Source organism: Myotis daubentonii, chromosome 5 (assembly GCF_963259705.1).
Source record: "Myotis daubentonii chromosome 5, mMyoDau2.1, whole genome shotgun sequence".
NCBI lineage: Eukaryota > Metazoa > Chordata > Mammalia > Chiroptera > Vespertilionidae > Myotis > Myotis daubentonii.
In genome coordinates this window covers 84,012,130-84,032,300 of record NC_081844.1, presented here as the reverse complement: position 1 = coordinate 84,032,300, position 20,171 = coordinate 84,012,130, and the positions used below count along the sequence as shown (strand labels likewise).

At 49.5% G+C, this 20,171-nt stretch overlaps 1 protein-coding gene across 1 annotated transcript; it reads left to right on the top strand.

Moving 5' to 3' along the window:
• The first annotated feature begins 4,927 nt into the window (after window positions 1–4,927).
• Window positions 4,928–18,864, top strand: PCDH12 (protocadherin 12). Its single transcript, XM_059698719.1, has 4 exons — window positions 4,928–8,172; window positions 11,322–11,419; window positions 13,577–13,728; window positions 17,880–18,864. Exons 1-4 carry the CDS (start codon window positions 5,293–5,295, stop codon window positions 18,350–18,352), a joined length of 3,603 nt encoding a protein of 1,200 aa, XP_059554702.1. The 5' UTR covers window positions 4,928–5,292; the 3' UTR covers window positions 18,353–18,864.
• Window positions 18,865–20,171: the final 1,307 nt, after the last annotated feature.

Below are 20,171 nucleotides of genomic sequence, written 5' to 3'. Positions count from 1 at the left end.
CACTGAGCAAACCAAAATTCTGAAACAAAACAAAAAGCAAGCCACACACAGAAAAACAGAAAAGAAACCTGTGTTGAGAGCTTATTATTTCTAGATAGGGCTGCCAGATAAAAATACTGATATTAAAAAAATTCATTGTTTATCTGATCTAAATTTATTTATTTATTTGTTTGTTTACTATTGACTTCAGAGAGAGGAAGGGAGAGGGGGAGAGAGATAGAAACTTCAATGTCAACTGTAATTGAAAATTAAAAACTTTTTTTAAATTAAAAAATAAAATCAAAGAATGCAAAAAAAACAAACAAACCATCAATGATGAGAGAATGATTGATTGGCTGCCTCCTATATGCCCTCTACTGGGCATTGATCCTGCAACCTGGGCATATGCCCTGACTGGGAATGGAACCATGACCACCTGGTTCATGGATCAATGGTCAACCACTGAGCCACACTGGCCAGACTATCTGATCCAATTTTAACGAGGCGCCATGTTTTTTATTTGTTAAATCTAGCAACCCATTTCTGGGCTAATAACCCTATGCAGAAGAAAGGGCTGAGGACAGAATCTGGGGACCATGCCCACACCTGGGAGTCAGAAGCAAGGAAACCCAAAGGAGGAATCAGGGAAACAGACAGAATCTGGAGGGAGAACTAGGTGTGCACAGAGCTTCTGCTGAGCAGCGACACAGGCCCGGGGGCATGATGGGGACCAGGGGGATGCTCAGTAAGAAAGGCCTAATGGCTGTCGAGTTTGGTCCTTACAAAGTTGCTGGTGCTTCTAAGAAGTTCTAAATCAGTGGTTCTCTATGAGGTTGGGGTGGAGATGGGTGTGTGTTGGAATGACCTACTGCATATCAGACTGAAAATCTACATGCTGGAAATAGCCCACTTCCCCTCTGCAGGTTGGGAAGAGAGACATAATATATGAGTAACACTTATCAACTCAGAATGTATATGGTCCAATTTGGGGGCTGTGTTGTGGTTACTAAAGCACAAAATAAATTATATATCTTTTATTGAAAACCATAAAGGAGACCCCTAATTTATAACAATTCATTTGAAAGTCCTCATCTTCAATCCTTGCTGTTCTCTAGTGCACCCTCCTCCATGATTTCCTTCAGCATGCCCCTTCTCCATCTACTTTTCCTTTCGCTAAGTAGATCAATTAGACCTCTTTTCCAACAAAAAGGTCCAACTTCCCCAACCCTGTCCCAAATCATCTGCAAGATGAAGCCTTTTTGAAGAGGGGAAAATGGAGCTGACAATTATAAAATTCTCTTTGGCAGGCTGGGAAAGGGAAAACTATGCATTTTCTTGCTGTGTCCCTGGTATTTTGAAAAACTTTCCAAATGATTCTAATATCTAGCTCCCTTTGTGTCTTAACCTGGACAGAAACCCTTTTTATTTCTTGAAAAGTCCTATTTCTTAGAAAATTTCTCTCTGCAAATTGCATCCTTCCTTCTGCACTGGACCCAGAAAGAGGTGCCACTGTGTGAGAGTGGACACCTGTCATCTGTGCCTACAAAGACCACAAAGTGCCATGCCACCAGCGGGTGACCCTGAACATCTACCTGAATCTCATGTCAAGATTCCTGGCTAGACTGCTCTAACTTCAACAAGATCTTGTTAAAAGAAAAAGAGGCAGACTTACGAGGTCCAGTCACCTGCCCAACTGGAATGAGCCTGAGGATGAAGCTCCCAGCGTCATCAAAGCTGCCTCGGCGGTTGTGATTATGGCAGCCGCTGGGCAGACTCACAAGGAGCTCGGGGTGGGCAGGCAGCCCAGCAGGACATTCGTGGTGTGGACATGAGCCGAGCCTTCCAGCTGACCTGTGAATCCCCCACTGGGCAGAGTCCCACTCTCTGATCTGGCTCCTCAAGGTTTCTTAGGACTCCAGGTGTTTTAAAAAGATCCTCTGACCCCTGCCCTTCCCACTTCACCCTCCTACCCCTCTCCATGACGAAGGACTTGTGTGAACAACCTCAAGTCTGGTGGTGAGCAAGGCCTCCAAGTACCAACCCCAATTCCACCCCCTTTAAACAAAACTCAACTTGAGGGAGGCTGTGCTCAGTTGTTTTAAACCTGTTTTCAAAACTCAGGGTAATGATCACAGGCCTCCAGGCCAACTAGCCCCGACCAACTCCAGTGACAGCTCCGTTCACCCCCTGCCATGTGGCTGCCAATGATCAACTGACCCCTGTAGCCAGAAAGGAGGAGAGAAAATTACTAAAGGGGATCTCATTCCCAGAGGAAATTGCCTTTAAAAAGGCTGGGGCCTTGTTTGCTGGCTTTGGATTCTTAAAGGGTTGTCTTAGCTTCATGCCCCCAATGTTAATAAAACAAACAAAAACAATAAAACTACCTGTGAAATCCAAATTCAAACTTTCTTGTGACCAGTGAGTCCATTTTTGGCATCCATGGTCTTAGTCAAGGCGACACGCACACATACACACACACAGAGCACATATATAACAATGTCAAGAACATAAATGTTAACACCTATAAAACTGTGAGTTCATTCCTCCTGTAGGCATTGGGTCACATTAGGTTTCCCACTGAGACTAATGGCTGTTGTCTTGTGTCTCCCTGTGCAGCACAGGTCTGGAGCTGTGGATATCTGTGAACACCGGGCACCCACCTTTCTGCCTCTGTGCCTTTTCCTCTGCCTTTGGCCACCAGATGGCATTCTGGAAACATTCTCAGCCCCAGAGTTTCTGCACCACGGCTTCCCTGCTTTTTACTCCCCACAGGCCTTTCTCCCTCCCTCTTCTCTATTCCCTTCCAATCCATTTTCCAGAGTGCAGCTGGAGGGGCTTTCTGCAGGGCAAATGTGTGTGATCTCGGGCAACTTACCTAACCTCTCCACTCAGGTTCTTCACCCAATGGCGTGGCTGTGAGGGTGGCATGAGATGATGTCGGCCATTGAAACTCAGGGAGCCCTGGGAAATGACTTTCCAAGTGAAGGGAGAAACGCAAGACTATCTTCCCCACTTGCATATGAGGCATAAAACCTGGTAAACACACACACACACACACACACACACACACACACACACACAGACACCAGCCTCCTGTATGGAGAGCTTTCTCTGTACCAGGCACGGTGCCAAGGTCGTATGTGCATCATCTCATTAAATCCTTATCTCAAACTCATGAGATGGGTCACGGCCACACTCTACAAGAAGGAAACTGAGGCCCAGAGAGGTTAAGTGACTTGTGAATGTCTCCAAGCGAGGGAGCGTTCTGTATGTCTCCAGAGCCATGCCATAGGAGAGGCCCCTTGCTCTGGCTGACAGGCTTCGGTAAGATGGTTGGGAAATCTCCAGAAGTAGATATGGGGTGAAGGAGAGGGTGTGGGAAAGAAACACAGAAGGGAAGGGAGGGAGTGGAGGTGGGGCTTAACCTAGGGCGGTCCCTTATCCACCCCTGTCCTAATGACCACAGGCCTCCAGGCCAAAGGCCCTGATTGGAGTCACTTGTGTTGCATCTCTGGTCTCAAGGACTCAGCTGCAAACACGCATCTAGGGAAAGCTGGCCCTTAAGCCCCACTACTTCAAATGCTTTATAAGCCTCTGGACTAGGGGTCCTCAAACTATGGCCCGCGGGCCACATGCAAATACAAATATTGTTTTTGTTCCCGTTTTGGTTTTTTTACTTCAAAATAAGGTATGTGCAGTGTGCATAGGAATTTGTTCACAGTTTATTTTTAAACTCTAGTCCGGCCCTCCAACGGTCTGAGGGACAGTGAACTGGCCCCCTGTTTAAAAAGTTTGAGGACCCCTGCAGTCTGGACTCAACCTCAAGGTAGGGTGTAAGCATGGGAGAGGGCTGGAAACAGCAAACTGAGAAGCAGCAAGCCGCCTCAAAGGCCACCCAAACAAACTGCCCACTCACTTCCTTCCTGAGTCTTGCCTCTGCGAGGAGGGGAATGGGAGGGAGGGCACACCTTAATCCTGAAAGGGTAGCAAGGGAGTTATCATTCAGGGGACTCTGCCATAAACAGCATTGGGGAGAGAACTGGAAGGAGGGAAAGAGGGAGGAGGGTAAGGGAGAGGGAAAAGTCTAAAACCTCCAAGACACAGGAGCTGGAGGCTGGGGGATTCCCCAGACAGGGGCTCAGACTGGACCAGATGCAGAGAACAATGGGCTTGTAGGCTGGGAAGCAGGAAGGGAAGGGGGTAGGAGGCCACATGGTCAGGCCAGGGAGATCCTGGTACTTCAGGAGCCAAGGCCGGGAGCACTCCCATGGGTCCCTGTGGGCAGGGACTGCCCCAAGGCCAGTGCCAGAGTCAGCCACAGGTGGGCGGAGCTGTGCAGATCATAACACCCTCCACTAACAATAACGTCATTACCTGTGCTTCAGGCCAAGCGTAGGCCCTGCGTGCATTATTTCATTTCATCCTCACAGTTTCCTGCTGCAGGGCTACTATTCTTATTCCCATTCACACTCTTAAAAGGGAGTGGAAACCCAGACAGGCCCGGTGACGTGTTCCACATGACCCAGCTGGTAAGCTGCAGAGTCAGAATTTGAACCCAGGCAGTTTGACTCTAATGGCCACTCTCATAATCACAGGTGTTTCTCATGCGACAAAAACGGGTGATCAGGACAGAGTCAAGATTAAAGATAGATGAGTGTAGGGAATAGATCAGAATGGGAAAGGGATAATGGGGAGACGCCGGACACAAAGAGACAAACAAGGAAGGGAAGAGACAGGGATCATGGTGTTGCCCAGGCAGGGGCTCCGTTTCCCTCAGCGGTCACCTCGCTGCAGGGACAACACCTTCCCATCCGCCTGGTCCCCGGAGTCCCTGCCGCATCCTCCTCAGCAGCAAGCCCCTGGGCTTCACAGGAAGCGTGCTCTCTTTCTCTAATTGGCATTGAAACACACAGCCCTCCCTTTTCCTGTAGGTGGGGTTTCCATAGGAAAAAGCTGCTTCTCTGTTTCCCCAGCATAGCAACTGTTTGGAAGTTAGGTCCCTACATCCTGCTCTCCTGGGTCAAGTCCCTCTTGGCCCGGCTCTTGCCCATCGTTGGCTCTACTGGACCAACGGGTACCGCTGGCGATCTTACTTCATCGGTGCAGAGACCTCTAGGATCTCTTCAGATGAAAATGGCCTTGCCTGGGAATCCTGCTCGTTCTATCATCATCTAATTATGGGACAAAGCTGTGCCAGCAGGTCTGGGGGCAGGAGAACAGGGCTAATCAAGCCCCCCCCAGAAACATTGGAGGACTTCCCAGCCTTTGAAGAACTCTAGCAGTTTCTGAATCTAACCCATTCTGGCGGTAAGCATGATGCAACTTCTCCGACTTTTGCTGGGGCTTTTGGGGCCAGGTGGCTACTTGTTCCTTTCAGGGGATTGTCAGGAGGTGGCCACTCTCACTGTGAAATACCAAGTGTCAGAGGAAGTGCCGTCTGGCACGGTGATAGGGAAGCTGTCCCAGGCACTGGGCTGGGAGGAGAGGCATAGGCAAGCGGGCGCTGCTTTCCAGGTCCTGCAGCTGCCTCAGGAGCTCCCCATCCAGGTGGACTCTGAAGACGGCTTGCTCCGCACAGTGAGGCGGCTGGACCGAGAGCAGCTTTGCCGGCAGCGGGATCCCTGCCTGGTTGCCTTTGACGTGCTTGCCAAAGGGGACTTGGCTCTGATCCACGTGGAGATCCAGGTGCTGGATATCAATGATCACCAGCCACAGTTTCCCAAAGGCAAGCAGGAGCTGGAAATCTCTGAGAGTGCCTCTCTGAGCACCCGGATCCCCCTGGACAGAGCTTTGGACCCGGACACTGGCCCCAACACCCTGCACTCCTATTCCCTGTCACCCAGTGAGCACTTTGCCCTGGATGTCATCGTGGGGCCTGATGAGACCAAACACGCGGAGCTGGTGGTGGTGAAGGAGCTGGACCGGGAAATCCACTCGTTTTTTGATCTGGTGTTAACTGCCTATGACAGCGGGAACCCCCCCAAGTCAGGCACCAGCCTGATCAAAGTCAACGTCCTGGACTCCAATGACAACAGCCCTGTGTTTGCTGAGAGCTCCCTGGCGCTAGAGATCCAAGAAGATGCTGCCCCTGGTACTCTCCTCATAAACTTGACTGCCACAGACCCTGACCAAGGCCCCAACGGGGAGGTGGAGTTCTTCTTCAGCAAGCACGTGCCTCCAGAGGTGCTGGACACCTTCAGCATCGATGCCAAAACCGGCCAGGTGATTCTGCGTCAACCCCTCGACTATGAGAAGAATCCTGCCTATGAGGTGGATGTCCAAGCCAGGGACCTGGGTCCCAATCCCATCCCAGCCCATTGCAAAGTCCTCATCAAGGTTCTGGATGTCAATGACAATGCCCCAAGCATCCACATCACATGGGCCTCCCAGCCGCTGCTAGTGTCAGAAGCTCTTCCCAAGGACAGTTTCATTGCTCTCATCACGGCGAACGACTTGGACTCAGGAAACAATGGTCTGGTCCACTGTTGGCTGAGCCAAGAGCTGGGCCACTTCCGGCTGAAAAGGACCAATGGCAACACATACATGCTGCTAACCAACGCCACGCTGGACAGAGAGCAGTGGCCCAACTATAGCCTCACCCTGTTGGCCCAAGACCAAGGACCCCAGCCCTTATCGGCCGAGAAACAGCTCAGCATTCAGATCAGTGATGTCAACGACAATGCGCCTGTGTTTGAGAAGAGCAGGTATGAGGTCTCCACTAGGGAAAACAACCTACCCTCTCTTCACCTCATTACCATCAAAGCTCATGATGCGGACTTGGGCGTTAATGGACAAATCTCATACCGCATCCAGGACTCCCCAGTTTCTCACTTGGTAGCCATTGACTCAGACACAGGAGAGGTCATTGCTCAGAGGTCACTGGACTATGAAGAGATGGCCAGCTTTGAGTTCCATGTGGTCGCAGAGGACAGGGGACAGCCCCAGCTCTCATCCAGCATCTCTGTGTGGGTCAGCCTCCTGGATGCCAACGATAATGCCCCAGAGGTGATTCATCCCCTACTCAGCGATGGAAAAGCCAGCCTCTCAGTGCTTGTAAATGGCTCCACAGGCCACCTTCTGGTGCCCATTGATACTCCCAATGCCCTGGATCTGGCGGGCACTGACATGGCACCACTGGCCACCCACAGCTCCCAGCCATTCCTTTTGGTGACCATTGTAGCGAGAGACGCAGACTCAGGGGCAAATGGAGAGGTGTTCTACAGCATTCGGAGTGGGAATGAAGCCCGCCTCTTTGTCCTCAGCCCCCACCTGGGGCAGCTGTTCATCAACATCACCAATGCCAGCAGCCTCATTGGGAGGGAGTGGGAGCTGGAGATAGTGGTAGAAGACTGTGGCAGCCCCTCCTTGCAGACCCAAGCCCTGTTGAGGATCTTGTTCGTCACCAGTGTCGACCACCTGAAGGACTCCGCCCGTGCTCCTGGGGCCCTCAGCACATCAGTGCTGACGGTGATTTGCCTGGTCGTCCTGCTGGCCATCTTTGGGTTGATCTTGGCTCTGATCATGTCCATATGCCGGACAGAGAAGAGGGACAACAGGGCCTATAACTGTAGGGAGGCTGAATCCACCTACCGCAACCAGCCCAAGAGACCCCAGAAACACATTCAGAAGGCAGACATCCACCTCGTGCCTGTGCTCAGAGGCCAGGTGGACGAGCCTGGTGAAGTGGGGCAGCCCCTCAAGGATGTGAGCAAGGAAGCGATGATGGAAGCAGGCTGGGACCCCTGCCTGCAGGCCCCCTTTCACCTCACACCCACCCTGTACAGGACCCTTCGTAACCAAGGCAACCAGGGAGCCCTGGCTGAGAGCCGAGAGGTACTGCAGGACACCGTCAACCTCCTTTTCAACCATCCCAGGCAGAGGAACGCTTCCCGGGAGAACCTGAACCTTCCTGAGCCCCAGCCTGCACTGGGCCAGGCCCGCTCGAGGCCCCTGAAGGTGGCAGGCAGCCCCACAGGGAAGCCTCCTGGAGACCAGGGCAGCGAGGAAGCCCCGTTGAGCTCACCAGCCTCCTCTGCAACCCTGAGGCGGCAGCGGAATCTCAATGGCAAAGTGGCCGCCGAAAAAGAATCAGGCCCCCGTCAGATCCTGCGGAGCCTGGTCCGGCTGTCCGTGGCTGCCTTCGCGGAGCGGAACCCTATCGAGGAGCTCACTGTGGATTCATCTCCTGTTCAGGTACAGCTCTCTCTCTGGTCATCCCAGGCTCACTACTAACAGCATCAGACACCACCACTACCCTCACAATCCTCATATTCATTCCTTAGGCTCACTGGGCACTTTATGATGTATTGAGGGCATAGCTTTGGGGTCAAAAGAATTTAGCTGTGTGATTCTAGACAAATTACTGCCTGTCTCTGAGCCTTATTTTTCCCATCTGTAAAATAGGAATGACTATAAGAGCATCTACCTCACAGAGTTGTCCTGAGGATTTCATCCGTTAATTCCTATACAGCACTTGCTCAGGAAGCCTGGCATAAGTAGACACACAGCGAAGGTAGGGATCAAGAATAAAAGCTCTGGAGCAAGGCTGCCCGGGTTCAAGTCCTGGCTCCCCCTCTTTCTAGCTGTGAACCACAAGGAAGTTACTCAGCTTCTCTGTTGCAGATGTCCATGTTAATAGCACCCATCTCCTAAGTTTGCTTGAAGATAAAATGAGGGCGCTCTGGTGTCTGGCATGAAGCTAGCACTCAGCAAATGATTACAATGACTTCTGCAAAGCTCTTTCCATCTCCACCTGGGCAACCTCCCTGTCAAGCAGGCTGGCAGGGGCATCATTGCTCCCAGGCTCAGGGGCTGCATATCACTTGTTCGATATGCAGAGCTTGCCGGCCGGGTCTGCAGGATGGGACAGTGAACGTAACCTTGGAACTTGGGAGTCAGGCAGATCTGGGCTCAAATTTCAGCATAGCCACGTAGGAACTGGGCAGCTCTGGGCAAGGCCTTTAATATCGGGGCCTCATTTTCCTCATCTATAAAGTGGGGACTGTATGCCAAACTTACCCTGTGTCTACCTCCCAGGGGTCTGAGGATTAAGTGGGATGATAAATGGCCAAGTGTCTAGAGACCTGGGACTTATTAGACACAAATGGGAGACGTTTTCAGAGATGGTGCCTGATACCACACTCCTATCTGCTTCTCTGCACCCCAGATAATTTTCCCTGTGCCAGGCTGTTTATCCAAAGCACACTTCTGTTTGGCCAGGCCATCATCTGAGGCTTCCTGTGGAGCAAGGACACAGCTTCCTTCCCCCCATTTCCCCCCACCCCCTTCAGGAAGCCACCTGGAGAGGGCCCAGCTGCTTTCTTAGGAGTCCTGCCCTGAGCTCTATGTAGCCCCAGAGGTTGCCCAGAGCCATTCACTCATTCATTCATTCATTCATTCATTCATTCATCAAATCCTTACTGAATGAGCTCTTTGTGCCAAAAACTGGTTGATAGTAAATAGAGACAGCAGAGAGCAGGCACTGTGGGTGGCCCCTCTGGGGTGATGGAAAGAAGGCTGCCCATCTGGGATCAACTTGAGGGTAAGAGGCAGCTTGCCTAACGTTGCCTTTCCAGCAGCACAGTGGCACAGTGGAGTCAGATCCAAGTTCAAATTCCAGACTACCACTAACTGCTGTGTAGCCCCTGGTGGGCCTCAGGTTTCACACCTGCAAAACGGGTGTCATGGTATCTCTTCCCTTGAGTTATTGTAAGAATTAAATGAGATTATATATAACTTGACAGTTATTAGGTGCTTATCATAAGATCGATTAAGAAGTGATTTATATACTTTTACACATTTAATCCTATAACCACAACCACTGTATGACCTGGATCTCGTTATTATTCCCTGTTTTACTGCTGAGGAAACTGAAGCTCAGAATGTTCATAGGTGGGAACCCGAGACCAATGAACTCCAGAGTCTAGGCTCTGACTGTGAAGTGGCCTTCAATGACAGTGCTCAGCTCAGGGTATGGCACTTGGGGAGAGTCCCTGAAGTACAGGCTGTCATTCGGGAAAAGGGTGGCACATGCCTTAGGAGGTGGGATCTGCCCGGAGGCAGGCAATGGGACACTGGAAACCTCATGGAAACCCCAGTCCTGGCCACCTTCCCTTCCAACTCTCCTCTGAGATTGGCACTTTCTGTCTTGAACTGCTCAGGGAGGAATGGGGGTGGGCTCAGGAGGCAGAGGCCGTGTTTCTAGGAGGAACAACCCAAACTTCTTGCATTCATGGAGCATTCTAAACTTTCAAGCCATCTAATTAATCCCGAAAACCCATGGAAAGTCTGGGTGGGTATTTCTAGCTCCGCCTTAGAGATGGAAGGTCTGAGTAGGTCTGAAAACCTACTTGACATTACACAAGCTAGAAATGACCTTGAACGGGGACTCAGCCTGCCAACACTTGGTCTGTTGCCTTCTCCATTGTGAGGCCCTGCAGGGTCTGGCCCTGGCATCCTTCCCAACTTCTGCCCCACTCTCCAACCATCTTTCAGTGTGCAGTGCCTTCTGTCTGGAATGCCCTTCACCCTTGGCCCAGACCCTCACCCTCTCTCCACCTGCCAAATGCCTACGGAGCCTTTGGGTCTCAGCATAGGTGCCTAGCATGTAGTATGAACTCAATAAACATTTGTAGAAATAAGTATTCAAACTCCTCCCATTTCACCCCACAGCTTCCTATTTGCTCCAAGATGGGTGAGGGGCCCTCCTCTGCTCCCACAGACCCCCATCCTTTCTTAACCCAGTGCAACCCCCTGTAGTAACTGTTGTGCCCTGTCTCCTCTGACAGACTATGAGCTCGCTTCAGGGCAGACATTGGCGCAGACAAACTTACTAAATGTCTGTTGAATGAATGAAAGCATGAATCAATAAATGATTAAATGACACCATTTTTGCCTTCTCTACAACATAGTCTTATATCTGGCCTACAAAAATTGGCTGAGTGCTTGAATACTGCTGAAGGCAGGAAATAACTGTTTAAGATAATCCTGATCAAAGTAATAATGAATTTATGGTCAGGAAATGCCTTTTTCACCCCTAGCCCTGCCGATTCCAACAGGGGCAGGTCCCTTGGGAAAATGAGAGGGGACTAGCCCAGATGGTCCCTATTCTCTCCCTCAGGCACCCAGGTCCTGGCGTGACAAAGGCAAAGTAGGGAACCTGCCCGTACAGGTCCCTGCCTCTCTCACTGTTCACCACCCACCATCCCCCGTCTGATCACACAATCATCTGAAACTGGAGGAAAGACTATAAAAAGAAAGCGCCGGCATTGAGGGAAACATCCGGCGAGGAAATGTGCTGGGTCGGAATTGTGTGGAGTCAACAGATTTTTCCTGTCTTGTAGCAAATCTCCCAGCTGCTGTCCTTGCTGCATCAGGGCCAATTCCAGCCCAAACCAAACCACCGGGGAAATAAATACTCGGCCAAGCCCTGCGGAGGCAGGTAAGCACACGTAGCCCCCACAGGCTTCTCCAGCCCCCCTCACCCCTGCAGTCTGTGATCTTAAGGAAGGGTGATCACATCCCAGACCCACGCCCCTGGGACAGTGCCTCGGACAGCATCCATCCCCCCAGCCCAGGCCACTTGGTCCTGGAGCCACTGTATTTATAGTATTTACAGGACAGGGTCACTAGGGAAATGACTTCATCCTGAGGCTCTGGTTATCTGTCCTCTGATTGCAGAGGTGCTGGGCTAAGGACTTTCAATCTGTAACTTTCAGCTTTCTTTCGCTTGACCCTTAAACATAATATGAAGGCCCCTGGCTAAGGACATGGATATGTAGGTGTGTTGCTTTAGGCTGTCCTAGAATTAAAGAGACGTCAAGAGGACGTCTAATCTAACTCCTTGTTACAGATGGAGACATTGAGGCTCTAACTAGTTGGGTTCAACCCAGTTATGTAAACTTGAGCAAGTCAAATAAATCTCCAAGGCCTAGTTTCTCATCTTTAAACTGAAGGTCACCACAATTCCTTGTAGTGATGGGGTAAGGATTTAATGATCAAATGTATTCTAAGCCCATAGCCCAGTGCTGGGCACATAGTAGGTCCACAAGCAATGATAAGTCCTTTCCTCTTAAAGTGACTTTATTCAAGGTCATATAGCCAGTGAGTGGCAAAGCTGGGACCAGTTCTCAAGGTCATATAGCACTGACTCCTGGTTCAGTGCTCTTGCTGTGACAACTTGTAGCTGCTTCTTCCTTTTTGTCAAAGGGAGTGAAAGGTAGTGAAAGGTAGTGCAGGGCAGAGGTGAGCACTCCAGAGTCATAGCAGTCTAAATTTGAATTCTCACTTTGTCACTTAATCCATGGGGAGCTTGTGCAAGCTGCATAATCTTCACAAGTCTTGGTTTTCTCATTTGTAAACTGAGAATGAAAACAAGAGAACCCCTTACAGATGTGGAAGGTTTAATGAAAAGGTGCATACATCCTGCAAAGCTTAAGGCAGAGTTTCTCAACCTGTGGGTCGCGACCCCTTTGGTGGTCGAACGAGCCTTTCACAGGGGTCGCCTAAGACCATCCTGCATATCAGATATTTACATGACGATTCATCACAGTAGCAACATCACAGTTATGAAGTAGCAACAAAAATAACTTTATGGTTGGGTCACAACATGAGGAACTGTATTTAAAGGGCCAGAAGGTTGAGAACCACTGGTAAGGCATGACTCAGAGTAATTTCTCAGTAATATGAATTGCTGTCATTGTTACTTGCAAACTTGCCACCTCCCTGCTGATCTCTCCATGCAGTAGAAATAGCCACTGGAAAAAAGAAAAGAAAAGACCCCTCTCTCTCCTGACCTTAAAGCCCCTCAGGGAGCCTTCCACCTGCTGGATGATGAGGGGCCTGCCCTGTTCCCCCATGCCAGGAAGTCTGAGGAACTGGCCTCCCCCAGGTGACAAGAAGGGTCTATGGAGGGAGAAGTCAGGGAGGAGGCCGTAGGGGGGTGAAATGGGATAGTAGATTCTGAATAGCTTTTGGATGCCTTGCTTTAGCTGGACATGCTCTTCTGGTCTACAATTTGGCCTCAAATAGGGAGGAAGGAACATTCAATCACGTAATCCACAAAATATTAAGTACCTACTATGCACTGAGCCCTGTTCTGAGCACAGATAAATATCCCTGCCCTCACTGGAGCTCATACTTTGATGGAAGGATGAATGGGTGAATGGATGCGTGGATGGATGGATGGTAGATGACCGCATTGATTCAACTGAAGTTACTAAACTCCTACTCTGTGCCAGGCAATGTGAAGGAATGGGAAGGACAATAGTGAGTAATCACATCTATGCAGTCATGGTCACGTCTGTTTGCTGAATGCTTACAATGTGCCAGGCACGGTGTTAAGCTCTTTACATAAAAACCTTTCATGTTACAACGTCTCACCATGCCCCAAGAAGTGGATGTTACAGACTCAGAGTAGGCAGGAGGGATGGGATCGAGTCACTCAGGTCGGTCTGACTCTGAAGGCTGGACTATGTGTATCCAGGTCCCGATGTGGACGAATGAATGCTGGCATGAATAGAAGAATGTGCACGAGCTAGGATGAATGAACCTAGGTTTGAACTTTCTCACTTGGGGGCTGCGTTGGTTTCCTTTGCAGGAGTGTAATCCCAGACACAGATGGCCCCGGTGCCAGGGCTGGTGGCCAGGCAGAACCAGACCAGGAAGAAGGACCCTTGGACCTTGAAGAGGACCTCTCTGTGAAGCAGCTGCTAGAAGAAGAGCTGTCAAGCCTGCTGGACCCCCACAAAGGTAGGGACTCCCCAGAGTGACCCAACTCTCCTTCTCCCCCACACACAGTCTGCTTACACGCTCAGGCTTCGGAGTTCCGCTCCAATCACTGCAGGGAAACACAGCCGTCCCGTTTCTGGGGAGGAACATCAGCATTTTACGTCTCCTGGCGCTTCAGAGGCCTTCGTTTGTTTAACGATCAGATTCTACTCTGATTGTTCATTTTACAGACCATCGTAAGAATAGTGAACGATTACTGAGTTCTTGGTGTGCCAGGTACAGGACACATCTTATACACATGATCTCATTTAAGCTTCCAAACCGTCCTTGGCGTTAGGCATTATGAGCTCCAGTTTGATTATGAGCACTCTCATGAGAAAACTGAGGCTCAGAGAGGTAACAGCTTGCCAGTCACCTGGCTCATTAGCGATTGAAAGTGAGTCAACCTAGGCCTGCCTTCCACCAAGAGACCTCCCCTTACCTCCTGAACCACTTTTTAGAATTTCTTTGGTGTGTTTAAATATCCTTTTACCCTGAGAACTGAATCACCTCATTAATGTGCTAACATTTCTTACTGAAACAGAAATATTTTTTTTCTGGAGAAACAATTAGTTTTGAAAATAGATACAAAAGATGAAGTTTAATTAGAGTCTGCTAGCTGGCCCCTCGCTGTGGACAGCCGTCAGCCCCCTTTAGGTAACACCTACAGATCCAACTGTCCCTAAGCTGTGGTTTTGTTTCTGTGGTAACACGCTGCTTCTCATCTGGACATCCCCTGTGTGCTCCCTCCGGCAGCAAACATGCTGAAGGCATGGCAGGCACTTCCTTTTCCTTGGTGAACAGAAATAAGGCTAACATTTATTGAGTGCTTTCTATGTGCTAGACCCTGTCCTAGGTGCCTCATGAGGAACTCTGATGAGATACGGACTATTCATTATCCCCAGCTCATAGAGGAAAAATCTGAGGGGCAGGGGTGGTAAATAATGTCCCCAAGGTTGTGCCGCCCATGGTTATTAATACCACTGTGGCTCTACATTAAAATTAAGTAAAATGAAATCTAATTAAAATTAAGTACATGTAAAACGAAAAATTCAGTGCCTCAGTCATACCAGCCACATTTCAAGTGCTCACCAGCCACATTTGGTTAATGGGTATTGCTTTGGACAGCACATATATGCAAAGTTTTATAGGACTGTATTGTCTAGAACAGGGGTGGGCAAACTTTTTGACTCGAGGGCCACAATGGGTTCTTAAACTGGACCGGAGGGCCGGAACAAAAGCATGGATGGAGTGTTTGTGTGAACTCATATAAATTCAAAGTAAACATCATTACATAAAAGGGTACGGTCTTTTTTTTTTTTTTTTTAGTTTTATTCATTTCAAATGGGCCGGATCCGGCCCGCGGGCCGTAGTTTGCCCACGGGCCGTAGTTTGCCCACGGCTGGTCTAGAATGTAGAACTGTGAAGTCCAGTATAGCAGCCACTAGCCACATGTGGAAATATCTAGTCTGAACTGAGATGGGATGTAAATATAAAATGCACTTCAGATTTTGAACAGTTATTGTAAAAAGTAATTTATAATATCCCAATCTTAAAAATATTGATTAAAAAAATATTGGTTATGTGATAAAATGATAGTAATTATAAAATATTTTATGAGTTTCACTTTTTCTTTTTACTTTTTAAAATGTGGCAAATAGAAAATTTAAAATGACCTCTGTAGCTCACAGTCGATCTCTATTGGGCAGTGTGGGACTGGAACCTGTGGGCTCGGTTCCCACGTGGTCGTGCTTTCCCACAGCACAGAGGGCAAGCACAGCGGGGATGAAGAGGGCGGCAGGGATAAAAAAAAAAAAAGCCCGAGCTACTCATCTGAATGCTCACAGCAACCCAACAAGATGAGTACTGCCATTTCACCACTTTATGAGAGAAAAAGGCTCAGAGAGGTTAAGCAATTTCCCCAAGGTCACACTGCTCACAAGCAGCAAAGCAGGGAAATCAAACCCAGGTCGGCCCAGCACCCACCCTCCACGGAGTAAATTCACCATCGCTTTTCAGCCATTCACACCCACCCCAGTGATTTTCTCATTCCAAGCTTCATTCCTTCGGAAGCTCTCTGACCCTGGTACAAGGAAAGGCCTAATTCGGTAACGCCAAGAGTTCCAACCTTATTACTCCAGAGTCGCAGGGAACTAAGGTTTACATTTCCCAAATGCTGAGGGTTAATATTTGTTCATTCAATCATTCAGTGAATGTTCTCTAAGTCCCAGGCGTGGGCTGGACCAGTTGGGAAGTGGCCTGACCCTGCCTCACAGGCTGCATAGTCCCACGCTCACTTGGTGAGATGGAGACTCGTTTATATCAATATAAAAAACAATTAGCTGTATTTTGAAATAACTTTTCCAAATTACACAAGCAATATTTAGTTAATGTAGAAAAATGTGGATAAAAAGAAAATAAATCACTTCTGCCCAGGCTAATTTCAGTTAATCCTTTGGCAAATCTCCTTTCAGGCTTTTATGCTATGCACAGATTTTATTTACTTTTAATTTTTTTTCCTTTTTGTTGATTTATTGGGGTAACTGGTTAATAAAATTATATAGGTTTTAGGTGTACAATTCTATAACACATCATCTGTATATTGCATTGTGTGTTCACATCACCAAGTCAAATCTCCTTCCATCACCATTTATTCCCCCTTTACCCTCATCTATCTCCTTCACCCCCTTTCCCTCTGCTAATCACCATACTGGTGTCTGTGTCTGAGTTGCTGTTGTTTTCTTAATCCCTTCACCTTTTCCAACCCCACTCATTCCTCTCTGAGAACTGTCAGTCTGTTTTCTGTCTGAGTGTCTCCACTTTGTTTGTTAGTTTATTTTGTTCATTAGATTCCACATATAAGTGAAATCATACGGTGCTCGTCTTTCTCTGACTGGCTTATTTCACTTAGCATAATATTCTCTGGGTCCATCCATGCTGCTTTTTTATCCAGTCATCTATTGATGGGCACTTGGGCCACTTCCAAATCTTGGCTATTGAAAATAATGTTTCAAATGAACAAAGGGGTGCATATATTTGTTTGAATTAGTGTTTTGAGTTTCTTTAGATATAATCACCGAAGTGGAATCACTGGGCATAAGGCAGTTCTATTTTTAATGTCCATCCTGCTTTCCAAAGTGGCTTCTCCCATTTGCATTCCACCAACAATATGCACAAATTTTAAAGCAGCTCACTTTAGGCAAACACTAAATACATGTTAAAGTAGATGTTGTGCCTCTTTTTTATTGAAAGACACAGTTTCTTTAACTACATTTCTTAAAGACAGTCTTTCCTCTGCTTGGCCTCTACCATCAGGCCTGGGACTAGTTTTTGAGACAGGAAGTGATGGTAGCAGTGGGTTCCAGGAGACAGTTTTTCACTGCCCCATCCCTTTCCTGGGACGGCCCTTAGAGAACCAGCCCCCCACCCCCCAGCCTGATTCTCAGCAGAGGCCACAGATGGGCCCCTGGAGCATCCAGGGGGAGGAAGGGCCAGCTCTTCAGAGTGGATAGCAGTGCAGTCACAGGGGGCTTCAGAGTCATCAGACCCAGCGTCAAATTTGGATTTAGTTGCCTAGTACATATGTGTTTTAACTTCTTAGAACTTTACAGTTTTCTCATCTATAAAATGGGATAATACTCTGGATTTCAAAGGTTGTGTGGAGGTTACAGGAGATAATGATATAAATTGCTTGGCACAGGAGTACTTAGTAAGTGGTCACTATTATGGTACAGACAGAAGGCAGCCCCAAGGCAGGAACTCCAGCCTTGGCCAAGAAAAGGGATTTTCCCCCATTCAGGGTGCGCCTGGCTACAACGAGTGGGTGAAAGACACCTAGACCTGAAACACGCCACCCACCCAGACGTCATTTAAAAACAGGCCGATTCTAATTGTAGGCCTTCCTCCTGCCTCCTCCTCTCAGATCATGAGCAACGTCAGTCAGCGGCCTTCCTGCCCAGTGAGCTTCCCTGTCAGGGCCTCTTCCTTCCTGTCCCCCTCTGGCTACCCCGTCTGTCCTCTGCCATTTCCCTTCCCTCCTTTGTTCAGTGCCCTTGCCCTGCCCACACCCCACCCTCACCCGCTCTGCCCTTCCGTGGGCTCAGCCCTCACTATGTCCTCTCCTCCCCCCGCAGGCCTGGCCCTGGACCGACTAAGCGCCCCAGACCCGGCCTGGATGGCCAGGCTCTCTTTGCCCCTTGCCACCAACTACCGTGACAATGTGTTCTCCCCGGACACTGCGGCCTTGGAGGAGCCGCGGACCTTCCAGACGTTCGGCAAGGGGTCGGGGCCAGAGCTGAGCCCGACAGGCACACGGCTGGCCAGCACCTTCCTCTCGGAGATGAGCTCGCTGTTGGAGATGCTGCTGGAGCCGCGGGCCAGTGTGCCCGTGGAGGCTGCCTCCGAGGTGCTGCGGCGGCTCTCGGTCTGCGGGAGGACCCTCAGTCTAGACCTGGCCACCAGTGGGGCCACAGGCACGGACGTCCAGGGGGACCCAGGTGGAAAGAAGGGGACCGAGGGCAGGACCAGGACCAGCAGCAGCAACAGCAGGGGCCTTCGGGTCCAGGAACCAGGGGCCCCGGGAGATGTTAGGGAGTCCCGGCCCTGAGGGCCCTCGGACATGTTCTGGTTTCTAATATTGTTGAACTCACTGAGCAGAAGTGGCTTGAGAACTTTAGGGTGACTGATGTTGCCCCACGGAGGGGACAGGAGCCCAAGGACTAACAGCTGGCTGACCAAAGCAGCCCCTTGTTAGGAGCTGGCTCTGCCTCTGGATTTCCTGGAGGATGGAGAGTGAGTGGCTGAGATAAGTGTTTGCTGGCAAAACACAGGTCGAGCACAGAGGGCTGGTCCTCGGGCGGAACAGACGCCACGGCGTGTCTGTCACGAGCAGGAAAGAATAGCCTTGTTGCATCCTGGAGGGTAGGGGGCTGCATCCTGGGGTGCCAGGCAAAGCTCTCTGACCTTCTAATAAAGGAAAAGCAGTGGCTTGTTCGCCTGTTTACACCCCTCAGGGATGAATAACAGAGTGATAGTTCTTTGTCCTCCAGTCCGTCAAGTGGGTCAGGCTGGGCCTGGACAGGAACGGGGCACGTTTGGTGCAGTGTTAGGTACGCAACGAAGGACATGTGTACTCTTGACCCCACTCCTCTAGTGCTGCATTATCAAATAATCCGCTTCTCAGCTGGAAAATTAGGGCTACGAAAAGCGTGACTATTTATAGAGCATTTACATGAGCCAGGCACCAGGCTTACAATAGAATTTAATTAATAATTTCTCGACAACCCTGAGAGGGAGGTGTTATTATCCTCATCTCACAGACAAGGATATGAGCCGTGGAGAGGCTGGTGTCTTGCCCAAGATCAAGCAGAGAGCAGAGGCAGTGCTAGGACTCGGAGCCACGTTTGTCCAACACCAAAACCCATGCCCTTGACCTTGACACTAGACTGCCAGCCACGGGAAGGAACGGAAAAGCCCCCAGAGGTGAGCTCTTGTCGGTAGCGGACTTGCCTGAGCTCCCCTCCAGAAACATGGCTCAAGAGTATTTCCAAAGCCGCGCAGGCCTGACGTCTAACCACCCAGCCCAGAGTGAAGGGGATTGATCTGCCCTGACGCAGGCCTGGGCCTCTGCAGAAGCCTGTCCTTTCCCAGGGAGCAGCCCTTCAGGTACAGACATCATCTTCCCAGAAACACCACTCGTAGGGAAATCTTTGTCACAGCAGGTTTGGGCCTGTGAATTCAGGCGCCGGAGGAGAGTGTGTGAACCGGCTCCATGAAATCGATAGTGACAGCAGCAAACCTTCCAGGGGAGGAGGGAGTGAAGAAACAGCAAATATCTTCCCAAGGCTCAGCCTTATCATTCTCTTGGAAATTTCCAAGCTATCATTCAGCTAGCTTCTCCATAGCGTGGGGATTTCCTGGACACGGAAGGCAAAAATTCCTCCTTTTTCCTCCTTTGGAGCTCAGTGCTCATGTTCACTGTCCTTCATCCTCCTAACTAGGGCTAATGATGCCAAGCATGCTTAGACTACAGTGTGGCATCAGTATTCCATTGTCCTATTTTACAGATGAGGAAACTGAGCCCCAAAAGCTAAGTGTTTCAGGAGCCGGGTCTCTGATCACCTCAGCCAAGACAGAGTGATGATCTCCTTACAAGATCTCCTTACAGTCTGACAGCCAGGTGCCCGGCACAAAGCAACATATAATGAACACCCACTGAATGAATGAATGAATGAATGAATGAATGAAATAAAAATGCTTCAGAGATCCCTTTTATCTATATTGGAGCTCCAGATAAAGCTCTACTAGGACCAAAAAAAAAGGCTCCATATGTAAAAGCAAGCCTGAAAACCAGAGCACCAGACAGGCTGGCCTCCCATTTACCAGTGGCTTTTCAGTACAGAGGTGATGTTGGGAGGGCGGACAGA